General features: G+C 48.4%; 1 protein-coding gene across 3 annotated transcripts in view; it reads left to right on the top strand.

Moving 5' to 3' along the window:
* PHC2 (polyhomeotic homolog 2) overlaps positions 1–25,453 on the top strand; it is a 50,173-nt gene that overhangs the window by 6,960 nt on the left and 17,760 nt on the right. The window contains exons 5-8 of one of the 3 annotated variants that reach the window (XM_060089435.1): positions 338–490; positions 1,611–1,923; positions 14,548–14,966; positions 15,237–15,402. In XM_060089435.1, the coding sequence (XP_059945418.1) occupies positions 338–490; positions 1,611–1,923; positions 14,548–14,966; positions 15,237–15,402 (1,051 nt within the window). Of the gene's footprint in view, positions 1–337; positions 491–1,610; positions 1,924–14,547; positions 14,967–15,236; positions 15,403–19,654; positions 19,877–25,453 lie in introns of those variants that run through there. The other 2 variants (XM_060089436.1, XM_060089437.1) reach the window with 2 other exon arrangements.

Genomic DNA, 25,453 nt, shown 5'->3' with positions numbered 1-25,453 from the left:
CTGTCTCAGCACAGGGGCCCTGCTCCCCGGGATGCTGCAGAGAGGGACTTGAGGGTGTCCTGCGATTGTTGGTCCCTCTGGGGTGAGCTCTTCGCAGATCCTTCTGAAGTAAACTTGACTTGGGTGCAGCCCCAGAATGGCCCCCCACCCATGGCCCTTCACTGCCCAGCCTGGGTCAGACCACGCCGAGCCTCTTGAGATTTTCGGGAGATCCCCCTGGGCTCTTTCCCTTTCGTGCCTCCCCACTTCCCCAGTCCACTCCCTGGCTAAACTGTTGTGTCCTGTGGCTGAGCCCACATTGGGCAGGTAAAAGGCGGCTCGTTTCCTGTGATTCCAGGCCCAGCCAGGTAACCTGGTGCAGGTAGCTAGGAGCCTAGGCGGCACTGTTCCTTTGTCCCCTCAGCTCATCTTCACGCCCACGGCCACCGTCGCTACTGTGCAGCCTGAGCTCGGCACTGGCTCCCCCGCCCGGCCCCCCACCCCCGCCCAGGTGAGGATTCCATGCTTGTGGGAGGGCAGGGGGGTGGGCACCCCCGTAGAGGGGCACTGATTATGGGTATGGGCCCGAGCCCTGGAGGAGCTTTGAATGTCTGGAAAGTTTGGGATGTTCTGGGAAAACAGGTGGGAGACAGGGCGTCCCGATGCTCCTAGACTTGCTCCTTAATTCACTGCTGAGAAGGCTTCGGCCACTCTTGACTCTGCTTCGAGCCCCGAACACAGAGCAGGAGTCAGCAGCATGTCGTGATTGCCAACAACGGTGGTCATCTCTACCTTTTTACCTTACACCCTCCCCAGGATAACCTCTGTTGTTGTTGCCTTTTAAGAGGAAAATTCCACTCTGGTTACACATGCTAGCACCTCTAGGAATCAGCAAAAATTGCATGGAAGAGGGAGCAAAGATGAGTACTGGGTCCCTTCCTTCTGCTGGGAGCACCCAGACACTGCGGTGGCTGTAAAGATTCTGTGGGCGGCAGGGGAGAGGAACCATCCCCAGCTACAGAATGGGAGGACCCACCTGGTAGCAAGATTATCAGATTTGTCAGATGTGAGTCTGGTACAGCCTCCGTGTGTCCAGCAGAGGGCACCAGGGACCAGGTTGAGTAAGCATGCTCATCCTGGCGTAAACCTGATCCTGAGGACAGGATAATCCTTGGCCTGGGGGACCTTGCTGGTCGATTAACTTTCACTTTTGCCCTGGCCTTTTCCAGTGTGGGAAGCCCCGTGCCCCCCTGTATCTGGGAATTCTTTCTAAGTGGTATGCAGCCCATCCTGATAGTTTTGGGGGGGAGGGGAGGTAATAGAAGGGAGAGACAGCCCGGCCTCCCTGCCTGGGCCTGCCCCAGGAGGGGCAGACATCCCTGCTCAGAATTTAGCTCTTCTGCTGATGAATCCAATCGCTAGCACTCTTTCTGTCCCCTTTAGAAACTCTGCTCCTGGTTCCTCTTTCAGCCCCTGTCTCATTCTCTCTCTCTCTTTCTTTCTGATTTTAACAACCCACTCTCCTGTTCAGCCATTCATGGATCCATCCCTAACTCCTTCCCTGTATGAATTGTGTGTCAGCATTGCTCCTACCCACATTCTCTGGACTCCTACAGACCCCTCTTTTCCAGGTACAGAACTTGACCCTCCGAACACAGCAGACACCAACTGCAGCAGCCTCGGGCCCTACCCCCACTCAGGCTGTCCTGCCCAGCTTGGCCCTGAAGCCCACGCCGGGTGCTAGCCAGCCTCTGCCTACCCCATCCCAAGGCAGAAACACTGCTCAGGGTTCCCCTGCAGGTGCCAAGCCTGGCATAACTGACAGTGTGACGGAGCCACTGAAGAAAGGAGATGGCAACAGCAGTGTGCCAGGAAGCTTGGAGGGTCGGGCTGGGCTCAGCCGAATGGTACCTGCTGTGGCAACCCACCCCCTCATTGCACCAGGTAAGGGCTCCAGGAAGAAGGATCCTATCCCAGAAAACTCAGAAGGATTATGGGTCAGGGGGAAACTTTCAAACTTTCCTTTTTCCCATGGACATGCTAAGATGTCAGCTATGTGTCTCTCATTCTCCTCTGTTCATCAGCTCCAGATTCTGTTTTAGGCTTCTAGCCTAGCTTTAAAGGAAGCCACATCAGTGGGAATAAATGAGACTGTCTTCACAATGGGCATCATGGTGATTCTCAGGGTACACAATCATAGCTCTTCACTCTGAGAGTGGAGGTTTGGCAGTTAGACTATTTTGAAATTCTCTAAGGGTCAGCAAAAAGGACAAGGGCTAGCCAGAGGCATGTAAGGATCCCACAGGGAGATGAAGAAGTGGGAATCTTATTTTCTCATCATTCAACAGACATTTGTTGACTAATATTCGCCAGTTATGTTGCCAGTTCTGGGTGTACAGAGATAAATAAGACGTGGGCCCTGCCCTCCCAGGAGGGCACAGTCTGGAGAGACAGACAAGTACAATGCAATATAGGGTGATAAGTACTATAATAGATGTGATCACAGAGGCACTACATAGCCTGGCGGACAGGAGCCAAGAAAGGCTTGCTGGTGAGGGTGACACTTGAGAATAAATCTTGCAGATTAAAAAAGTAATAATCCAGCAGATTACTTGTGAGGCAGATTCTGTGAAGGGGATGAATCAGTATTCCCTGGGGCTAGACTCTTTCCCTGCCTGCTAACATTCTCCCAGTGCTGCCTATTGTAGGCAATCTTTAATGAGAAAATCTGCCAAGAGCCCCAGAGGCCAGACTTATCAGTCTCGGGAACAAGACCAAGCTGTTACAGCACAGAAATGTAGTGGTGGACCACGTGGCTTTGCATTAAAGAGAGCCTCACCCTGGTCACATCCCTGAAATAACCACTAACCCTCTGTCCTCATGCAGACTATTTTACCATCCAATCTAACCTGCATTTTTTTTTCTTGAGAGCCTACTTTATGCTTGTTACTAGACTAACCAAGATGGTCAAAATGTGATTTCTTACCTAAAGGAGTGTGCAGTCAAAAGGAGGGAGCCAGATATATAAGCAAATCCATTCGATTTCATAAATACCATTGTAGGAGTAAGTATGAGGTAAGTGTGGGCCCAGGTGGGCACCTCAGTGCCAGACAGGAGGGGTCAGAGATGCTGTCCCTCCAAGGAAATGGCATTGAGTATTGAAACAGGAGTCATTTCCCCAGCAGACAGAGGAGGGGAAGGTATTCTAGACAGACAGTGGGAGGCGTGCTGGGGAGAATCTGAATTCAAGTCCTTTATTCACCCTTTTGAGGCTTCAAGGACAGATGTGGTCTTAGCCTCCAGTGGTCACTCTGAGCTGAAGCAGGCACCTCCCTGCAGAGGCCTGACTGCCCTGTGGCTCCAGGCGATTCTCACTGTCCGGCATTGCTTTCTCCAGAGACTAGTCTAGCCTCTTCCTCTTATGAAGAAAGAAACTGAGGCTCAGAGGGTAAAGTCTGGAGGGTCTTACCCTGAGCTGATAGCAGCTGAGACTAGAGCAAGGAACCCAAAGTAACATTTCTTCTACCTTCCCATGCAACCGACAAACCCTAGAGCATCATCTGGGCTTCAGGACTTCCTGAGAACCCCATTTCTGCCCAGGCCACAGTGTAACCTCTCCCTAGATCTAAGCCAGCCCCCCAGATTCTAAGGACCCTTCAAAGGAAAGACCAGTCCTTAGGGTTCTTCCTAAGGCTCCTAGGCAACCCTGGGGCCTCAAGAAAACTGGATAGAAAGGGGACAAGCCCTGATAAAAACCTCTGATGTAGACTAGATAATATGCTGGGCTTTTTTATGTACCTCACCTCTTTTGACCTTCAAAAGAACCCTGTAAGGTAGATGCTTTTATCCATTTAACAGATGAGAAAACTGAAGCTCAAAGCGGTTACCCAAGAACTTACTATAAGTGTCACTCAAAGTCACATCAGTATTACACAGCAGAACTGGAAACCAATTCCTCGTCTGGCTGAGTCAGATCCTGTGTTCTTAATCATCAAGCCATATTTGCCTCTCTCAGTTCTTACAGTGGGGCTTCCTAAGCCTTTCTTATTCCTGACCCAAAGGTCGAAGAGCCTTGACAGTTCTAAGATTGTTCTGGGTTTTACAGAGTCTAGTGGAGGCCTCTCTTCTCTTGAGCCTGGTAAAGGGGAAGGCCCGTGAGTTACAGACTGAGGTCCAGGGCCCCAGCTGTGGCCTGAGACTTAACAGCATGTGGCTATAGGCAGTACAGAGACCAGTGGTTCCCCAGAACTTGCTATGGAGCCGCTGTGAGCTGCAGACCACAAAGACCGTCTCCCCAGTGAGACGAATCAGTAGGCTTTGCATTGTTCCTGTCTCCCACCATCCCCTCCTATTCTTCCCTTCCTCTCCCACCCCTTCCTCTCCATGAGTCCACTCCTCACCCCCACCGCCCAAACGGAAGGCAGCAGGGACATTTAAGGTGCTGCAGACCCTCTCAGGGCCTCTAGAACAAAAAAAGACTGAAATAATCCTCCTGACCTGATGCGGGGCGGCCTGGAGCAGCACCTGCCTTGGGTGCCACAGTTCCCCAGCGAGGAGGTAACTTCTGGCCTCCTGCCCAGCCAACAGACTGCGAATGAACGGAGGGATCAGAGTGCGTGCGCATGCGCGTGTGCGTGTGCGTGTGTGTGTGTGCGTGTGCATATGTGTGTGTGTGTGTGTGTGTGTGTGTGACAGAGAGAGAGAGAGAGAGAGAGGGATGGGGAGCAGAGTGTCAGGCTTTTGCTATTGGAGCATTGTTTTAGCTGGCTGGCTGGTTGCCCCCAGGGAAAGTAACCAGTGGAGACTTGTGGCGGAGGCAGTGCGGAGAGGAGAGCAGGGAGGAATGCGTTCTCCTGGGGGCTGTTTCCTCCCGGAGCAGGCAAACGCTCTAGTCCCAGCTGGGACTGCTCCCACTGACAGCTGTTTGGGGGCAAAGCCCCTCCCCCATGGCAAGCTCCCTGCTGTTCCTGCTCCTGTCACCTTGGCAACGGGCTTCTTTAGGCTCCACAAATAGAAAAGGTCCCTTATGCCCTGAAAAGGCGTGGGTTGGTGGGTGGGGGAGGGGAGTAGGAGGCGGAAAGCAGAGCAGAGGGGTTGGGCTTCTCGGTGATCTGAGGACCCAACCAGGAGGGCAGAAGAGGCGCAGGCTGCAAGGTCCCATGGGCCTGGCTTCCAGAGGCGCCAAGGCCTGGGGGAGCTGGGCCACAGCTCCTGATAGGAGGCTTGGTTCCTGGAGTCCTCATTCTAGGGGCTAAACTCAAGGCCTTGGATGCACATGCAGGCTCAAAGGTGAGGAGAAAGTGGCTGCCAGGAGGGAGATGCTGTGATAAAAGAGAACTGTCCCGTCATTGAAAAGCCTGGGCCCTTTTCACACAATTGTGCTCCAGATGCCAGGTCTTTGTTGTGTCTCTTCATCCCTCCTCAGGTCTCTGGAAGGAGAGAGAATTCATTGTTGGGAAGGCCTGCCACACATCGGCTTTGTTTTATCACAGAGAGGGTTTTGTGTCAGGGAGTGGTGATTCTGTCTGTGATAGGCGGGACAGTGTGATGTGTGCGGATTCCAGGACTCTTGGGTACCATATTTCCCTCCCAAAGCAGCTGCCAGACTGTAGGGTAGGTGCACTTTTACTTAGAGAATCCAGCAGAAACCAAAGCACGCATGTGGGCCTGTTATCTAGCTGGAATCAGATCCCCTACAATTTTGATGTTAAAATCATGCAGCCAGCCATGAAAGTCATTTCATTTATCCTCTGTAGGATCAGATTTAGATTACTAACCATCTCCTCCTTATACTAGGGGGGGAAAGCCAGCAGATGTCAGAAGAGGAGTTTTATATTTTGCTGAACATTTCTCACCATGGGTGTGTGTGTGTGGGTGGGTGTATGGGTGGATGAGAGAGAGAGAGAGAAGAAGCAGACTGTGTTCCTTGGAACTGTTGAACATTCCTTCTTTCCTGAAATCCTTCACCCTAAGCTCCTATTATGTTACTTCCATGGTTGCTGCCAGTAATAATAATTATTACCAGTTAATGAACAACCATGTTCCAGGCACTGTACTAAATGCCTAACCTACATACCTCATTTAATCTTAGCAATAATTATTCATCTCACAAATGAAGAAGATATGGCTCAGAAAAAAATAATTAACTACCATTTCCATATAGCTTTTCTCTCTTTAATTGTTCAATTCAGCTCAACAGATATTCATTTAGCACCTATTAGGTGCCAAACGTGATGCCAACCATATGGGCGTTAGTGTTGAACAAGTGTATAGTCTAAGAGCGGTTGTGGAAATTTGAGTCGTGCCTTGAAAAACGAGTACGTTTCCAGGACAGAACTGAAGGGGGATTATCTCAGCTGGCACTGGGAGGCACTATGCCCAGAGCGGCCACGTGTGCCTGTGACCATCTGTGTGTGTAGGTGGCCCTGCTGCCCCTTGCTTTTCCCTGGTCCCACTGCCATTAGCAGTGAGACTCCCAAAACACTCTATCCATCCCCCTTGTGTTTGACTTCAACACCTACGTTTTCAGACACCTGCCACCTGTCCGCAGATGACTTCTCAATGCAGGTCCATCCCTGTCCTCCTCCCCTCTCCCCAGAGATTTCCAACTGTCTATAGGATATGCCCACGTGGATATCACCCCACCAGCATACACATTTTTAAAATTTGGAGATTCATAAATAAAACAAAAACCAAAACCCGGAAGTCTTCCTCTTCAGAAAGGTCCCCCTTTCCCAGTTCCTGGCTGCTGTCCACAGTCATCAGGTATTCCTAGACTCAGACTTACAATCTCAGGGTTGTTTTGACTTCATTTTCCTTCATCGGAGAGGCAGGGTGTTATAATGGGAAAAGCATAGACTTCAGAGTTAGATGTGGTTTCAGACCCCAGCTTCATCACTTACTAGTTTTATGATTGTCATCAAGTTACTTAATCTCTGGGCTTCCCTGGTGGTGCAGTGGTTGAGAGTCCGCCTGCCAATGCAGGGGACACGGGTTCGTGCCCCGGTCTGGGAAGATCCCACATGCCGCGGAGCAGCTGGGCCCATGAGCCATGGCCGCTGAGCCTGCGCGTCTGGAGCCTGTGCTCCGCAACGGGAGAGGCCACAACAGTGAGAGGCCCGCGTACCACACACACACAAAAAAAAGTTACTTAATCTCTGTAAATCTCGATTTCTTCATCTGTAAAACAAAGATGGTTATATTTACAACAGACTGTAAAAATGGATGCGATGGCTGCAGAAGTGATCAGATATCTACCGAGTAGGCTCACAGTAGATGTCTGTTCCCTTTCCCTCCTTATTCCCACCCTCCATCACTGCCCAGTTTATCACCAGGTTCTGACCATATTTCCTACGTGTCGGCTCCCGGCTTTGCTTAAGGCCTGCTGACCATACGAGGCTTAACTGACCACGAGAACATCTTGCTCATAGCTGCCAGAATCATCTTCCTCAGAGACTCCTTTCTTGTTTAGAAAGAAACCTTCGCTGGGTCTTTATTTCCTACTCTGTCGGTCACAGGAGGGATTCAATAATCAGCACATTAACGACTTCTGACCGACTGACTCTGACCCTGGGGTGGGAGCCTTCAAGACCCCCCAACTGCCCCTTGAACCACTCTCATCGCTCCCAGCTCCCTCGCATAGATCCTCTGCCTCGCCTTCCCCACTACCCCCCGCCCACCTTTGTAACTTACTTGACCCGCACAGACCTTCTACCTCCCCACCTTCTGGCATAACACCCCCCCTTCGTTGTCCCGCTCCTCCAAGATTACCTCCAAAGTTCTCAACAGCCCCCAACTGACACTTGAAGGCCTGCCGTTTCAACTTGAGCTCGATGACTGCGCCATTCGCTCACCCGTCAGCATTTTTTTGAGCATTTGTGAGATACAGGGCACCATGCCTCATCTGTCAGGGGAAGCCAACTTCCCCGGAACTTGCTGCACTGTGGAAGTCTCTCGGAAACAACTCTCTCTCCTTGCTTATAAAGTGGGAATACCGCCCATTTGCCTCAGAGGCTGATTGTAAGGAATAAATGAGACTCAAATTAGGAGAATGATTTGAGAAGTTCAAAACAATATACAAATAGCAGGTAGTATTTTAAGAATAGCCACCATTTATTGTGCATCTTCTCAGTATGAACAAAGGCAGGGAACCTCTCCTCTTTGTGGTTGAAGCATAATATTCCATTTGATACTAACGACTACTCTATGAAGTATATATCACCATTTGCAGAACAGGAAGTCAAGATTCAGAGAGGTTAAACAATTTGTCTTAAATTGCACAGCCTGTAGGTGGCAGAACCAAGATTCAAACCAGATCTGTCTGACTCTAAAACCGACACCTTTAGCCACTTATGCTGTATTCTCATCCCTCTACCAAGGGTGGGTAGTTTCTTTTCTTTTTTTTTTTTTTTTTTTTTTGCGGTACGCGGGCCTCTCACTGTTGTGGCCTCTCCCGTTGCGGAGCACAGGCTCCGGACGCGCAGGCTCAGCGGCCGTGGCTCACGGGCCCAGCCGCTCCGTGGCATGTGGGATCTTCCCAGACTGGGGCACGAACCCGTGTCCCCTGCATTGGCAGGCGGACTCTCAACCACTGTGGGAAGCCTGGGTAGTTTCTTTTCTAATGCTGCAAGCTGTCTTATAAGGAATCCTGCTCACAGAGGATATTTGGTGGTTTTGCCAGGTAGTTGCACAGCAGGTCTGAAGACATTAAGGCATAGACAGCCCACCATAGAGTGCCTCTGAGGTCAGCAGACCTGTTTTTGTAAACTTGTTTCCTCTTATGGGGAAATTCCCTTAGCTCTATTTCCCCTCTCCTATTCCTCCTACCCCTCAGCCTGGAAGGACTGCATCTGGGAAAATTCACGTGCTATTGCTTTCAGTTTTCCTAAAAGGAGCTTTCTTGTCTAGTTATGTGTATGTGGGACTCTGACCTCTAGAGTCAGCCTCAATCTCAGTCACTCCCTGAGGCCTGATCACATGAGACATCTTTGGAGATGAGCAGCCTCTGGAGAGTGCTGGCATCATTTAGACCCACCCATCATTTTGCCTGTTCTCTGGCTGCTCCTGCATAGTCATCCCGGGTTCAGCTGTACAGGATGCCCTGTGGGTCCTTGAAAGCACCGGGGTATACAGTGCCTCCAAGTCTTCCCACGTGCTCTTCCTTTCAGCATCTTCTGAACTCTGAGTCATGCTAAACACTTATTTCCTCTGGGAAGCCTTCTCTGCTTTCCTTCCCAAGCTGAATCCCCTTTTCTGTGTTCTCAGTAGTCTGTGCTTATCTCCTGTCATAACATTTACCAAGTTATATCGAGAGTGTCTGTTTTCCAGCTATCTCTTTGACCAAACTGTAACCTATTCTAGGGACCATGTTTTAGCCAGCACCAAACATGGTACTTGGTCTATAGTAGGTGCTTAGTAATGTTTGTTGAGTGAATGAATGGTTGAAAGTATCTCTTCACTTAACTCTCTAAACCTTGAAGAGTAGTGGGTTGTAAAAAGTTGTGCCATTCCTCTCTCACAGGCAGCCTCCTCTCACCCATGGTCCAGGTAACTCCAAACTCTAGTCAAGTATTGCAGATCAGAGAAAAATAAGTGTTTGAGCAAACCTCCAGCCTACAACTGGGAATGCTTGCAGCTCCCATGTACTTTGAGACAAGAGTCCCAGCATTTCTGGACAGTGAGCTGTTTCCTGCATCTCTGAAGACTTGGGATCAGTCAAGATCCATTACTGATCACAAGTTCTGGCAGTGGATGCAGCGAAAGGGGCGTGCCAGTAAGCCATCACAGCTAGCCCTCCTGCATGGGGGCCTTAATCCTCTTGTTGCTAACCAACTGTTTGGGGAAGAGTGAATTGGTCTCTTCAGATTCTAAGGAGGCCGTCAAGGTTAGAGCACCAGATGGGAAGGTGAGCATTGCCTGGAGTCTCTCCTTTTAACTGGGCCCTAATTTGTTGAGGCCCTAGGCCTGCCCCTATTCCGCTCCCTGACAGAAAGGGCTGATGAGGCCTTCCAAAGCCGTGGCTGAGGTCCCATGGAACCAACCCTTTGTTCCTTAGAAGCAGTGAGCTTTCCAGCTGCAGGGGATGGGGCAGCCAAAATAGGTGCAAGCGAGAAATGAAGCTACTGGACTGTAGGAAAAAATAAAGGTCCAGAGTGATTTCTGTGCATTCATATTTCATAAACCGATATGCCCCATCCTAGCTGTAGTGAAGAGGGATGTGGCCTCCTCTGGTATTGTGGCTTCAGTGGGAAGTGCCCACCTTCACCACCCCACGCTGAGCCGGGAGGACGTGGGAGAGGGAGGAGAGTCCATCGATCTCACCAGGATCGGCAGCAGACAGTTGCCAAGCATCCACAGAGGTAGATCATTATGTTGGACAATGTGGAAGGGAAAAGAAACATTAAAAACCTAGTTCAATTAAAGCACATCTTTTAAGTTTAAAAAAAAACGTAAAACAAGTCTTTAACTCAAAAAGCATCTAGTCTGGTCTGATAGATAGGAAATAAACACATAAAAGCATAAAAGTATTCCAGTTTAAGACACCACTGATCATAAGACACACCATTATTTTTTTAACTCTAAGAAAGGAAAGCACTACCAATTAAACCAACATCATCAACTGTCATATGCATCCCAATTCAAAAGATGTTACAGTGGAGGTGGGGGGGTAAGAATCGATTTTTAAGAATCAATGAAATACATATACAAGATAGTACATGTTAAATCACAAATGAATCAAAGAAACAAAGTGTTCAGGACTTCTGAGGGAAAACCCATAATTGAGGGTTAACACAAAGAGAGAAAACACGAGCTGAGCCTGGGCCAAAGAAGCTTCTGCTTTACTGAGATCACTGAAGTGGAAGGAGGGCATTCCAGAAAATGGAAGCACTGAAATCACAGCCAAAAAGGCACAGGGGAGGTGATGTTGTACAGACAATGAGCAGAGAAGCTAGGGTGGATGAAGGTGAGGGCAGGAAGGTGGTGAGCAGAGGCTGGACAGGAGGAGAGGCTTCAATAAACCAGAGTGCTGATAAAACCAAAATGGCCGGGCTTCCCTGGTGGCGCAGTGGTTGGGGGTCCACCTACCGGTGCAGGGGACGTAGGTTCGTGCCCCGGTCCAGGAAGATCCCACATGCCGCGGAGCGGCTGGGCCTGTGACCCGTGGCCGCTGAGCCTGCGTGTCCGGAGTCTGTGCTCCGCAGCGGGAGGGGCCACAGCGGTGAGAGGCCCGCGTACTGCAAAAAAAAAAACCAAAATGGCCTGTGGGGTTACCCCCATTTCATCCATATTCTGACTCTGAAGAGGAAAAGTTCTGCAGGACAAACAAGCTAGAGTCCCACCGTGTTGTCATTCATTCATTCATTCATTCAGCAATACTGATTGAGCATCTACTAAATTCCAGGTACTTTGGAGGAAACAAATCCTAAATTCTGCCTATCAAGGGGAGATAAGTCATTTGAGGAGATAACTATGAGGTATAGGTATCCTCGTTACTCCCACTTTAAAGATGATGGCACAGAGGTCCAGGGAGGCCCAGTGACTTGCCCAGCCTCCCACAGGAGGACAGGGGTGATGAGAATTTGATTTATGGCAGTCTAGACAGTATGAGACAAGGCACAAACTTCCGTACAGGGGACAGTGGACAGAAAAGATTGCTTGGATCAAAGAAATAATAAAAATTGAACGGTTAGTTTATGTTGTAGGAAGATCTTGAATGTCAGGATCTTTGGGTAACCTCAGACAAAGGAGAGTCCCTGATGGCTTTTAATCAGGGATCAGATCTGTGCACTCGGAAGATTAATTTGTGATCTATCTACAAGGCAGATTATAGAGAGAAGAAACTGGAATCAGACCAATTAGAAAGCTGTTACAACACTTTAAATGAAAGGAATTTGACCCAGGATAATGCTTGAGTTAAATCATGGTCTTGGCTTTTTATTAACCTTGAAAGGTTAAGGATGTATACTCCCCTCAAAATACCTTGGGGTCTTTGATCTATGAACTTATCGAAGCCATCATGAACTTTGTTTCCAGCCTTGGCATATACTAGCATCATTTGTTCTAAAACAATGGCCTTAGGGTTTCCACATGCAGCATGGGGTCGGGGAGAGAGTGGGACAGAGAGGAGGCCCCGGGATCATGGGCCGCAAAGCCAACAGTTGCCTCTCCCAATCTTGGTAAACAAAGGTGTACTGCGCCTAGCTACACTCTTTATGCTCTATAGATCTAGACCCTTCTTCTCAAACCTTCCCTTTTCCACCTTATAAATCCTGAATTTTAAACTCTTTTCCTATGATAGCCACCCCCATCAGATTGTATGATCGCTAGTCCAAACCTCTTGTCTCACAGTTAAAACCCCAAAGCCCTGGGAAGGAAAAGGACCTGTCTCAGGCCACACAGCCAGTGGGTAGCGGGACAAGCCTCTGACTCTCCTAGCCTCTCTGAGCTGCACCATCTCCAGCTCTCAGCTCAGACCGGCAGCCCCTAGAGGGACTCTGTTCCCCCCGGCAGGAATTCATGGTTTTGTAATAAGGGAGAACAAGGTTTACTTGTGTCTTCAGTGACGCTGCCCATTCTGCAGAACTTTTTAGCCTCTAGAGACTAGCCAGGCACTTCATGGCATCTGCGGTATCTCTCCAGTGTCTTAACAACGGTCATCTTAAAAATCCCTAATTATTAAGTTTGCCTGACTAACAGTGTTGGCCTGATTGTTAAGTTTGAGCTATTCAAGGTGAAATTAGGAGACAAGGCTCAGGGTGAGGTCAGGGGCAATTCGTAATCACCAAATGCCTGCTGGCAATTTCCATTTGGACTTTCTGCCATCACCTCAAGCCCCACACATTTCTCTCAAAACCTCATGGCCGTCCGTGTTTCCCCCTCCCATCTTTCCCTGTCATCCAGGTTACAGCCCGTGGGCCAACCATGCTCCCTCCTCTGCCCACGGGCCAACCATACTCCCTCCTCTGCCTACAGCAGTCGGTCACCAAGGAGCATTTTGTGTCTCCTTTACCACCTCGTTTCTGTCCTCTCCTTTCCATTCTTATTGGCATTCTGCTTGGAACTCTGTGTTGGGTTGTGATGAGATAGGTGGAAACTTGCTTGTAAATGGACAGAATGCAAGAAAAAAGGTACCTCCCCTAACTCTGTTTGAAATCTGCTTACTTTGCACCTGTATCACAGGATCCTTTTTAAATGTTAGCTCAGGACCCAGAATTTGCATTCCCCTCATGGGCTGGGAGCCTTTGGTTGTAAAAATCCATCTGTGAGCTTCCAGCTGTGGCCCTCTGTGCTTTTGCATGGCACAACGTCCCTCTGCTGGCCCTCCAGCTGGGGGAGTCCCTGCAGAGGACAGCTTTTAGGCAGGACAGATTCAGCTGAGCAGCCCTCATGCTAAGCTGGCCTGGATGCCACTAGACGGAGAGTGAGCGGCTTGAGGACAATCAGTCTCTGAGCTGAATTTCCTGAACCCCTTCTGTCTATAAGGCATGAGCTGGACACAGGAGGGATAACCAAAAAGTAGAAGGATCCTCACCTCAAAGAGCTAGCCTGGTTAAAATGGAAGAAGAAAGGACAAGCAGCAAATGGCAACACATGAATTCCAGTTCAGGACAATACGTTTGTTTGTTTATTTAGCCCCCATCTGATATTAGGCATCATGCAAAGTTCTGGATAAAGAGATATGTGATAGTTTCTGATCACGAGGGGTTCATGATCTGGAAGGGAAGACAGCTAAGAAACAATTATAATCCATTGCGAGACACGTCATTATGGTAGAGGTGAGCCCAGGATACTCAGAACCTAAGCCAAGACTGAAATAATAATTTTAATTATCTGATTGAATATATGAATTAAATGATGGACGATGACCATGTGCCAGGCACTGTGCTGTGCACATTATGTCATTTTTCTCTCGTTTTATTCGCACAGCATTTTTCTTCTTTCATCCTTACAACTTTCTGGGCAAGAGCTGTTTTCGTTTCTGGTTCTCGGACAAGGCAGCTGAGGCCTAGAGAGGTTAAGCAGCTAGCCCAAGGTCCCCCACTGGGTAACAGAAGGAACCAGTGGTCCATCCCAGGCTGCCTCCCCACAGAGCCTGAGGACCATGTGTGCAACTGGTACTCCCTGGAGGGGGCCCAGCCTGAGCAGAGCCAGTGGGGTGAATAAGATCCAGCCTTACTGGGCTGGGCTGGGCGATGGGAGCCTGCACCTGTCGCAGGCCCAGAGAAAAGCGAGTGAAGGACATGGAGGAGAGAGAACACAGCACACTGCAGCGTCCAGTGTTTCTCTCAGCCATTGGAATGATCAAAGAAGGCTTCACAGAGGAGGTGAGGTTTGCATTGGCCTTTGAGGGACAGCCAAGGGCCCAATGTTTCGGCATAGGAAGAAAGCAAGACAACAGAGAGAGAAGGCCAGGCCGTGGCAGTGGTCAGGCCAGGCTCTAGGTGAAAGAGGAAAGAGATGAAAGCAAGAACACCAAGTTTGGAAAGCCTTCTTTATGTGGATGTGGGAGGGGACACAGCAGAAGGTGAGACCGAGCCATGCCACCTAACCTGGCCTCCCCCTCTTCAGCCTACGCTCAGCTGCAGCCACACCAGCTCCTCTCCCAGCCGTCCTCAAAGCACCTGCAGCCCCAGTTTGGGATCCAGCAGCAGCAACAGCAAGCATCACAACAGCCGCCGCCGCCCCAGCCATCACGGCCAGCGCTCCAAGCCCCGTCCCACCCCCAGCTGGCCTCGGTCCCTCCAAGCCTGGCCCTGCAGCCTGGCCCCAAAGCCCATGCCATGCCGCTAGGCCCAGTCCCATCCACCCCGCCTCCTCAGTGTCCCGCTGCCAACCTACACAAGCCTGGCAGCACTCAGCAGTGTCACCCCCCCACGCCAGATGTCGGGCCTCACAATGGCTGCCCTGAGGGCCTGTCTCACACCCCTCAACACAGGTTCCAGCATGCCTCGGCTGTCATCTTACAGCTGCAACCCGCTTCGCCAGTGGTGAGTAAGCCAATCCCAAGGTCCAGGGAACAAAGTGGGAGGACACAGCTCAGGCAATCCCGTGGCCCCCATTTGGATGTGTGTCTGGGTGGGCTGAGTGTTGAAGTCCTCTCTGAGTATTCCAGGAAAGAAAAGGGGCCTCTCCCTAATTTGGGGCTGGCTGAATCTTAATGTCCTTGCCTTCTACCCAAGCTCCATGGAAACGGGGGACGTGTCCAGGAATGTAGAGGCAATTCACGAGAAGATCATCTCTGTCCTGTCCTTTAACAGCCCCAGCAGTGCACCCCCGATGACTGGAAGGAAGTGGTACCTAGAGAGAAGAGTGGGCCTGAGACTCGGTCTGGCGCATCACCGCATCAGCAAGCCATCGTCACAGCCATGCCAGGTGGCCTGCCTGTACCCAAGAGCCCGAACATCCAGCAGTCCCCAGCTCATGGTATGAAGTGTAGCGGGGCCCTCGGGGGAGGGGAGAGCATTGCCTTGCTTGCCACCCCCTGGCACATCTCACTTGGGCATCTAGAATGGGGGGGAAACTACTCCAACCCCCAAGAAGCAAGAAAGAAGCTGGGTAGGTGGAAACAGAGAGAGGATTGAGAAGATGAAGCAAGGACAAAGAAAGGGGACCCAGAAGGCATAAAGGAGAAAGAAAAGGAGAATTGAAAGTTCTAGATGAGGCTTGCCTGTCATTGCTGTCAGATGTATCTGCCTATCCGTATGCCTGGTTGAGGGTTCACCCAGGGATCCAGTTGTCTCAGTCCTCTGCTCTGCTTGGTATGAGAGTGCGTCCTTGAAGTTGGCAATGTGACAAGGTGGCTGTGTAGTGCAGAGATGAGGGAAATGCTTAGGGGGAGCTAGGAGGGGATTCAGAGTGGGTTCAGCTCACGGAAAGCATCTTTGAAGGAACGGTGCTCAGCTCTGGGATCCCCACCTTCTGTCTGTGAGTGTTCAGTGACAGGAGGGCTTCTCCTAGACCTGGGTTTTAGGAGACTCTGCTGATCCCTCTACCCTGACGAGAGGATCACAGCAGTACCTCTGCCTCCACAGTGATCCCTTCGCTTTCCTTTCCTTCTCTGCCAGTGTGCACAGCAATCTTGGCCCAGATCTCAGAGACATTCTGGGCCATGGGCTGCCTACAACTCAGGGAGGCAGTTCCATCATTGGACTAAATGTGTGCTGGGAGTGGGGTGGGGAGAGCCAAGAGAAAAGGGGTTTGGAAAGCGGAAGAAGGAGGAATGAGAAGAAAAGTACTTTGGGACAAAGTAGTTATAAATGTCCTATAAGGAATGGAGGGTGGACTCAAGGAAAAGGAAAGCAAAGGAATATGAAGAAAAAAACATTAGAAAAATTAAAAGACAGCAAGGAGGTCAGCATTCTCTTGGCAAACTTGCAATGATAAGGAGCTCACCATTTTGAAAAGCAGCCCATTCCATTGTAGGATTGCTCTAATTATCAGAAAGTTGCTCTTCAAATTAAGCCAAAATCTGCTGTCCTGGAACTCCCACCACTGGCTGTGATTCTGTCTTGTGGATTGTCCATCTCCTACAGTGTGTATAGACAGTTATCATGTCTCTTTCCTCTCCCCCATTAAAAAAAGAGAAAATCTCCAGGCTAAATATCCGAGATTTATTTCATTTTCTACCTATCACACATCCAGACTTCCCATTCCCACCATGCTGATCATTCTTGTCTAGCTACATTCCACCTCTCCACTAATTCCCTTAAAGTGTGATCCCCAAAATGAAGCACATTAATTCCAAATACAAAAAGCCACTAGTCACCCTAGGTTGGCACCTAGACTTAGCTTTATAAGCCCTTCAAGGGACAGAGGTCTGCATGGTATAGTAGAGAGGAACTAAAATTCGTTGAACACCTATGTGCCAAGTTCTGCTCTAAGTTTTCCTTTACTCACTCATGATAACCCTGAGAGATAAATATTATTGTCCCCATTATTTAGAGGAGGAAACAAAAGCTTGAAGAGGCTCCAGTTCACACAGCTATGAAAGGGCAGCACCATGATTCTGGCTCCAGGGGTAATTCCCTCACCTGCCTTCAGCAGGACATTGCACCTATGGCCCCACGTTAACTCCCCTGACCCAGGGGAATGATACCCTTAGTTCACCTAGCACTGTGTCACCTGAATTCCAGAGGGGTTGGGTTTGGTTTTTGTTTCTGTCTTTGTTTTTGTGGTTTCTTTTTACATGGATTGCTATCATTTCAGGTCTCCTCCATCTCAAACTTGTACAATTTATATTGTGAGCCAAAACATGATTAATTTTATCTGTTAAACGTTATCTTGTGAATTTAGCCCACAGTTCCAGGCTAGCCAGAAAATGGTAATAGTTAACAGGTAACATTTAATGAGTCCTCTCTGCCAGCTTTACATGCAAGTCCTCATTTAATCCTGACAGTAACCCTCTGAAGCAGGAACTTTTATCATGCCCATTTTAAAGATAAGAAAACTGAGGCACAGCAAGAATAAGTGGTGGGGCAGGAATGTTTTATATCTGAATTTTGTCACTCATTATACTAACTCCTCTGCTTAACTTTGCCATCCGTAAATTATACAGCATGTTTTCTTTGTCTTTAACCAATTTGCTGATAGAAATATTGAATAGGACCTGACTGAAGACACATCCCCTGTCTGCAGGTTGGTGATAATCAACAGCCTTTGTTCAAGTATTTGTTATCCAACAACCTCTGAATGAACTGACATTTGCCTCCCTTTCTTCATCTTGTCTAGAAAGCTCTCAAAAATCTCTTTCTGAAATCTAATCTAGATGATACACACATAACAAAGCGTCTTGCTCCTGAGGTTCTATCTCATGAGAAAAGTAAGTTTTGCACAGTGGAAACAATTGTCAACCACCCAAGATTTAAATATTCATTCTGTATATGTTTGAATGCCTGCTCTGTGCAAAGCACTGTGGGGTGGGAGATAATAAATACATAGAGAAATAAGGTCTGTACCCTACCTTCAAGGAGCTTAAAGTCCTCTGGGAAAGATGAGAAATGCACAGGAAAAAAACACAGTAAAAACTAAGATATGATAAATGGCATAGAACAATTGTGGGTAAAATGCTTTAAAAGGTAAGAGAGAAAAGTTACTGCCAAGTAGAGATTATCAGGATAGATTGCAGGGAGGAATGGCATTGTTCTAGATCGAGGGTTGGCAAACTACGTCCCGAGGGCCAAATTCATCACATCACCAGTTTCTGTACAGCCCACAAGCTAATAATGGTTTTTACATTAAAAAATTTTTTAAGACTCAAAAAAAGAAGAATATTTTGTGATACATGAAAATTATATGAAATCCGAATTTCTGTGTCCATAAATACAGTTTTATTGGCACACAGCCACATTCATTCATGTAGTGTTGTCTGTGGCTGCTTTCCTGCTGCAACAGCAGAGTTGAGTAGTTGCAACAGAGACCACATGGCCTGCCAAGTCTAAAATATTTACTATCTGGTCTCTTACAGAAAAAGTTTGCCAGCCACTGTTCTTGAGTCTAGACCTTGAAGGATAGGTAGGACCTGGACATGTGGCATTGGGGAGAAGGGACTAGTGAAGTAAAGGAAGGGAGGCAGGAGTGTGGGCATGTTTGGGGGACAGAGAGGCCGAGCATTCATAGAACAAAATGTAAGTGTAAGAAATGCAAAGGCAGAAAGGGGGAGGAAATGTGAATATTAATGAAAGAAGGCTTTCAAAATTTGAAAAATGGGGGTGGGGAACGAGGGAAAGAGAAAGGGAGCAAACTAAACGATCAGGGAATATAAAATAAATGTAAAATGTGGAAACAAAGGAAAAGGGATGAGGCCTGAGGGGAAAGGGTTGGGGATATGAATGCTAAGAAAGGTAAGAATATGAGAAAATGTTGGAAATAGAAGTCAAGCATGGAGAGAGAAATTCGGGGCAAGTATTCAGCATAAAGCCTGGGGGATGAGGGTGCAGTGAGACTTGTGAGTCTCACAAGCTCTAGTATATCTACTGAATGAAGGTGCTTTCCCGACAATTTAGTTTAATCCAGCGTGGTTTAGAAAGAGAAGTAACATTTATTGGGCTCCAACTGTGTGCCAAGCACTGCAGGCAATTTGTATAAATGCCCTGTTAGCCTGCACAGTAAGCCTAAAGAGGAGGCATTAGCCCCGTTTATGGAGGTGTAACTGGGTCACTTTGGTCATTACTTAACCTCTCTGATCCTCAGTTCCCAGTGGGGAGGATAACGACTACTTGTGGGGTTATTGTGAACACTGAGAGGAAGTGCGTGCATGTACGGCTTGACACATATTCAGCACTCAGTTACTGCTAGTCGTTATTCTTCCTGCCTCCGACTTGGCGAGGCGGGAGTCCACCACCGCACGGGGGACTTTTGACGGGGCGAGAGCGTACATTGGCGTGGCGCGGCGTCCGCCTCCCTAAACAGAACCCTGACGTCCCTAACCGGCCGCCAGACCCCCCCTGCGCCTTCCGGAGGGCGCGGGGCGGAGCCGGCGCGGCCGCACAAAGGAAACGCGCGGCCCGGCTTCCGCGCCGGCGCCCCGCCTCCCTGAGGCCCCGCCCCTCGCGCCCATGCCCCGCCCCCGCCTCGCCCCGCCCCCGGCGGAGGCGGCCGCGGGAGCCCTGCCGGGACGCGCCGCATTGTCTCCGCGGCGGCTGCAGCCCTCGAGCGCCCGCCGCGCGCGCGCAATCCGCCGCCGCCCGCACCCCCGCCCCGGCCTCGCGCCCCCGCCGCCCTTTGTGGACGCCGGCCCGGCCGGTACGGTCGGATGCGCCGCGGCAGCCCCGGGCCCCGGCTCGGAGGCTCCCGGCGGAGAGGAGGCGGCCCGCCCGGGCCCGGGACCCCGCGCGAGGCGGCGCCCGGCCGAGGGGTTGCGTAGGCCCCGCCCGGCCAGGCCCAGCCGGGCCCTGGACAGGTCAGTGCCCGTGGCGGGGGAGGGGTTCTCGCCAGGAGGGGTACCGCGGCCCGCTCTCGTCGCACTGGACACCGGGCACCGCCCTCCGGTGCCACTCCCGGCCCGGGCCTACTCGGCTGCCAGGCCGTGCCAGCCCGCGATTCTCGCCCTCCCGGCGCCGGGGAGGTGTCCTGCGCCTCCCCGCCTCGTCGGGGACCCTGCCTGCCCCGCACTTCCCCGGCAGCCGCTGTGTCACCTTCGGCGTGCCAGACGCTTCCGTGTGTCCCCGCACACCCCCACCCCGGCCTCGGTCCTCCGGGGCGGCGCTTTACCGGGGATGGACGGTCCGATTAGGGACAGGGCTGCTGGCATCCGCTGTACTCTCTGGGTAGGGGACTGCCTATCTTGGAGGCCTGCGGCTTCGCTGGAGAGTTTTGTTTTTAATCTAGTTCAGTCTCACGAAGCTTTTAATTGGATGGAAAGGGACAAGCTGTTCTGTGTCTGTCCTCTCTTCCATTTTTAGAAGAGCGTTTTCTCTCCTTCCCGTGCCAAATGAAGGCATATTGTATTGTTGATTCTTTACATTAAAATCGGGACTTGTGAGATTCTTTATTTAAATTGAAGTCCACAGAGAAGGAAATAATTTGCCCAAGATCAAGTTGCAAACTAATGGTGAACCTACAGTGTGAACTCCTAGTCCCCGGCTCCTGTATTGTTGGATACCAGTTTGTGCCAGTGATACCCCCGCCATCCCAACCCTCACCATCCCTCCGCCAAGGCTGCCTTTTAGACCTGAACAGATTTCACTGACATACTTTCAGTTCTGATCAACTTTCCTTTCCTTCCTGCTCCATACCTAGAATGCTGACTTTCTTCCCACGCTCTTTTATTCTTTTTCCTGCTAAACAACTTAGTGACAGCTCTCCCCTTAGATATCTCCCATCCTAGATCTTTAATCCCCTTCCATTAGCATATTGGACCCAGAGGATCCCTTGTTGTGAAATAAGCTACCGACCTAAATCCACCATATGTCCCCAATTTTTCTAGGACAACCCCAATTTAAAATATCCTATCACATTGTATATCAACCAAGTGTCTCAATTTTTGGTTTAGAAAATAATGTCATTTTAACCATATCAGGCCCTGCTGTCCTGGCCTTTTCCAGCCATTTGGCTTTGGGGCATAACTGGGTAATCCAATTATCATTCACCTGGGAATTTTCATCCCCCCCCACCCCCGAGTCAACCCAAATGTTGGAACTGCTAGGACTTCTAGATGAGTCTGAAAATTGCAGGCTAATGAGGCAAGGAAATTCCTTCTTGCTCCTATATGTCTGCCCCGCTTCCCTCCCCATTTTTTATTCCGGTAGAGGGCCTCAGACCTGTGGCAGCGTCTATTGATTAGGGCTTAAGTTGAGGTCACATGGGATGCAGGGCTTCATATCATGTTGACTCGAGAATAGAAAGAAAGAAACTTACTGTGTTGGTTACAGGGCAGGAGATTCTGTCTTGGATCTTAAGATACCTGCACAGCTAAGTAGTTTTGGTTCCACTCAGATTTCACACACCTTCGTTAGGCTCCTGCCTCATGTAAAGCATTATCCTAGGCACTGTGGAGAATATAAAAGTGATTTTCTCACTTAGCCCCCAACATCTGGATCTATATCTGGAAATGGCCACATTTTTGAATCAGCTGATACAGTGTTTGGCCACATTTTTGAATCAGCTGATACAGTGTTTCCCACTGTTTCTTTACCTAAGTTCCAGTCCCTGCAAGGCGGGAACCAGAGCTTCTGTCTTGGCTCCTTCACAAGGGCTGGCTTTTTTCAGAGGGCCCAGCAGATGGGTAGTGGTGCTCGTGTGGCACCTGCCCTTTCCAGGCACTCTTATCACGTGAGCTGTGCCTCAGCCCACCCAAGATCTGTTTCCAGGCTTGTCCATACACATCGGGAAGAATAGATGCCTTTTTTCTCTAGCGTTAATCTTGCCACTTTTCTGTTGTTCTTGAGTTGCTTTCTCAGTTGTCCAACTGCATTTTTGTGAGAGGTAGCTTCTGTTTTCATCGCCTTCTCCCCCCCCCACCACCCCTTTTAAGCTGTTGTTTTATTAATAGGTAGCACATAGGCACGTAATGAATGTTGGTATTTTATCATGCACTCACCTCCCAGCCCTGTCCACTTCTCTTCCAGGTCCTGGCTTAATTTCTAATTTACCTTTGTCAGATGCACTCAACATATATTATGTCCACTTCCTCAAAGTAAGGAGGAAAGTCCAGCTCTTCTTCCTTCTGTCCCAGTAATTATGCTCCTGGCTGTAGGTCTCTTCAGCTATTGTTCCTCTGCATTTCAATGGAGGATAACCTTTTAGGAAGGTGTTGTTATGCTTGCTTCTCCAGACATACCTCCTCTGTCACTGACTTTCTAGTCTAAGCTGATTGACCCTGAGACTTCTCTTCCTGCTACCAGGGCCCCTTCCCCCATCTGTGACCCTGTGCCTGTGACTTGCTCTGGCTCAGCCCCAGAATCCACTCTTTTTCAGACCACATCCTTTTTCCTGCCTTACTCATTTCCTGTCTCAGATACTTTGGATCCCTTGGATCTTTCAGTGGGAAAGAGAAAAAGAGGAATAGATAGACGATTTTATAAAATTGAACTGTTCTTGCCTCTGGTCTTGCATGCTCTAACTTAGGCCATCCCCTCCCGAGGTTTTCTTGTTTTAGGGGGGGAAAATGACTGCTATCTCAGGATTAAGAACCTTTACCTGAGGCTTTGAGTGTCTTTTTATCTCTGTTTTTTCTTGTTGTGAATGTGTGAAGAGGATGACTCGACTGCCTTAGACGCTTCCTCTAAGTCTCTGCCCTCCTTTGGGCTTTAGGCCTCACACTAGGCATTCGGTAACTATTTGCTGAATTAAGTTCACCCCCTTCCTATCAAAGTCCTTCACTTTGAGCTACCATGGATCAGTAAACCAACATAAAACTTAAGTTGAAAAAACTAGGGAGTAGGATGGTGGCTCCATTTCTGGTAACGCTGCTCCGTGTTAGTGTGACATTCACCAAGGGTTTTTTCTTCCTCTTGGTCAGTCCAAGTTTATATTAAAGTTCTCCCAGCTGTGCAGTGCCGTGTACTCTCCAGACAGATTTGGTCCCACCCTGAAAAAGATTCTCTCCTGAAAAGATACATTTACTAGAGTTGAGAGTAGGGAAATGAGACACCTTCATAGAAGCATAGTTTCTCTTTTATTCCCTTTCTTTTGTGCCATTTTGCAACTGGAAGATGAAGATGATGATTTTCTGTGGTCAGGAGGAATCTCACAAAAGTGGTTGTAGAGATTCTTTTGTGTTTTCCACCCCCGTGGAAAAGCAGGGTGAGGACTGGCTGCCTTATGCAATCTACTCTCATGAGGCCTTTGTACCAGTAACAGAAATGACTCTCTGCAGTGACTTAGCACCTTGTCTGGTGGAAATCAAAGCTGGGACTACCCCTCAAGGTAGAGGTATGAACATATACAGATTTATGTTTTCAGTGTTTTTATGGCATGCTTTAAACTACAGTGTGAGTCACCAGTTAAAAAGACTCTGTTTGAGTATGTGTTCTGTTAAAAATGTTTAAAGTAGGCCTGTTCAAGATAACTTGAACTACTTATTCACAATTCAAATAGATGCAGGTTTCATTTTAAGCACTGACTTATTTTAAAATTTCAGTTTGAATTTAGCTACATCAGAACACTGATTTGATGCTTGCAAAGAAACTCTGAAACAAACCATCTTTAATTCAACTTTATGACATTTTGGAATTGTTAGGAAAATAATCAACCATTTATTTATCCAAGACAACAGTCTTACAGATTCAGGGCTTTTTTCCCCCATCAGTAACAAAAGTAGAATATAATTGCCATGGTCAAGAAACGGTTGTGTTTTTTTTCGGCCCCACCCCACGACATGCGGGATCTTAGTTCCCCAACCAGGAATCGAACGTGCGCCCCCTGCATTGGAAGCTCGGCGTCTTGACCACTGGGCCGCCAGGGAAGTCCCGAGATGGTCTCTTTTATAGTTAATCGAGTTATACAGTTAAGAATGATTAGTTTTTGAAGGTATAAAATATAGTAAGAAACATAGCATATAATTTAAATAATAAATTGTTGCTATGTGATTCATTGTAAGACCATCTAGGCCAGCATAATAAACTTAATGGTTTGTTGTTCTTTCTCCTTCCCCTTCCAAATTTATTTATAGTTAGTGAAAAGGGATGTGCTTTCCTATACTTGAAATTTCCAAATGATTTTTTTAGTTAAGTCCAAAAGAGAACATTCTTTCTACATCTGCCAAAGAAATGATTGCTATTAAATAGGGATTTCCAGTGTTCTAAGATGAATCCAGATGTTGAAGAGAGTCCCAGTTTGCTGTTAGACTCTCTTGAAAGCAAAAACCTGTTTCTTGGATGATCTTCTTAGCAGTGAAATTTGTCATAGCTTCTCTTAAGAAAAGATGACTGTTAGCTGCTGTGTCATAACCAACTCTTCTCCAGTAGATTAGGAGAAGCAGGCCTGATGCTGAATATTGAGACCGTTGGCAAGAAAATGAGAGTTCATGACTGCTGGGAGTTATTTTTAAAGCTCTAGTTGCATGGCTATTATGTCTCAAATACTGTGTAATTATCCCTAGTTACTGATATCTTTAGCCTATTTGAAACCATCCATATGTGGCCTAAATCCACACAGCTATATTAAGACATTTTTAAACAATCAAAGCAAATGACACTTTAAATTAAAACAAAATTAATGTGAACCAACTACCGTTTTTAAAAAAATTGGTTAAGTCTACATTTCCAGGCCTCCAGTAATCAGTATTAATCTCTTCTGTCAGCTGATTGGTAGCAAAGTAGCATGATTGAAAACTTAGAAAATGGTTATTAAAGGAAGGGGGCAGTGTTTTCTAAGAGCAGAAATGATTAAGAAGTTTGATTTGCAAGAAAAGTATTATCTATCCCATTATATAGACAAGGACAACTGAGGTTTGGCTTTCTCTAGCACATGCGTGTGCGCTTGCGTGCTCTCTCTCTCTCTCTCTCTCTCACTCTCTCCCTCCCCCTCTCCCCCTCCCTCCCTCCCTCCCTCTCCCATTTCTCTAAGAATATTAGTGCTTCTGCAGTTGGTAAATAAATAAGGCATTATATCAGGCAACATGGTGGCCTTTCCTTGCTATCATCCTGAAAATAATTAGAGAATTTTCTAAACATTTCTAGTTGGTTTTTTAACTGTTATAAATCCATCTTCCATGATTTTCTCTTCAGCCTTTTAAAGTAATTTCTTTTCACAGGCTAAACCGCCTCCTGGCATTATAAGAACCGCTAGGAAAAGTGGTTCTTTATTTGTTCCTGAGTTCTTTCTTTTCTGGTTCCTGGGGTTCTTTTGTGTAATACCCTGGGACTCTTTATGAAAGAAATGCATAGGAAGGGAGGGAATCTGGCAGTTGTCATGTCCTTTGGATTAACGACTGTTGAAGGTGAATTGGGATGTGTGGTCTGCCCCAAAGGGCAGGTAGGTGCATTTCCCTTGTGTTGCAGTCATTGTCAAAGTGGAAGTAAGATTTCTTCCCGAA

Source organism: Mesoplodon densirostris, chromosome 2 (assembly GCF_025265405.1).
Source record: "Mesoplodon densirostris isolate mMesDen1 chromosome 2, mMesDen1 primary haplotype, whole genome shotgun sequence".
NCBI classification, from domain to species: domain Eukaryota; kingdom Metazoa; phylum Chordata; class Mammalia; order Artiodactyla; family Ziphiidae; genus Mesoplodon; species Mesoplodon densirostris.
The sequence above is the reverse complement of the archived record's forward strand: the minus strand, read 5'-3'. Positions and strand labels throughout refer to the sequence as shown.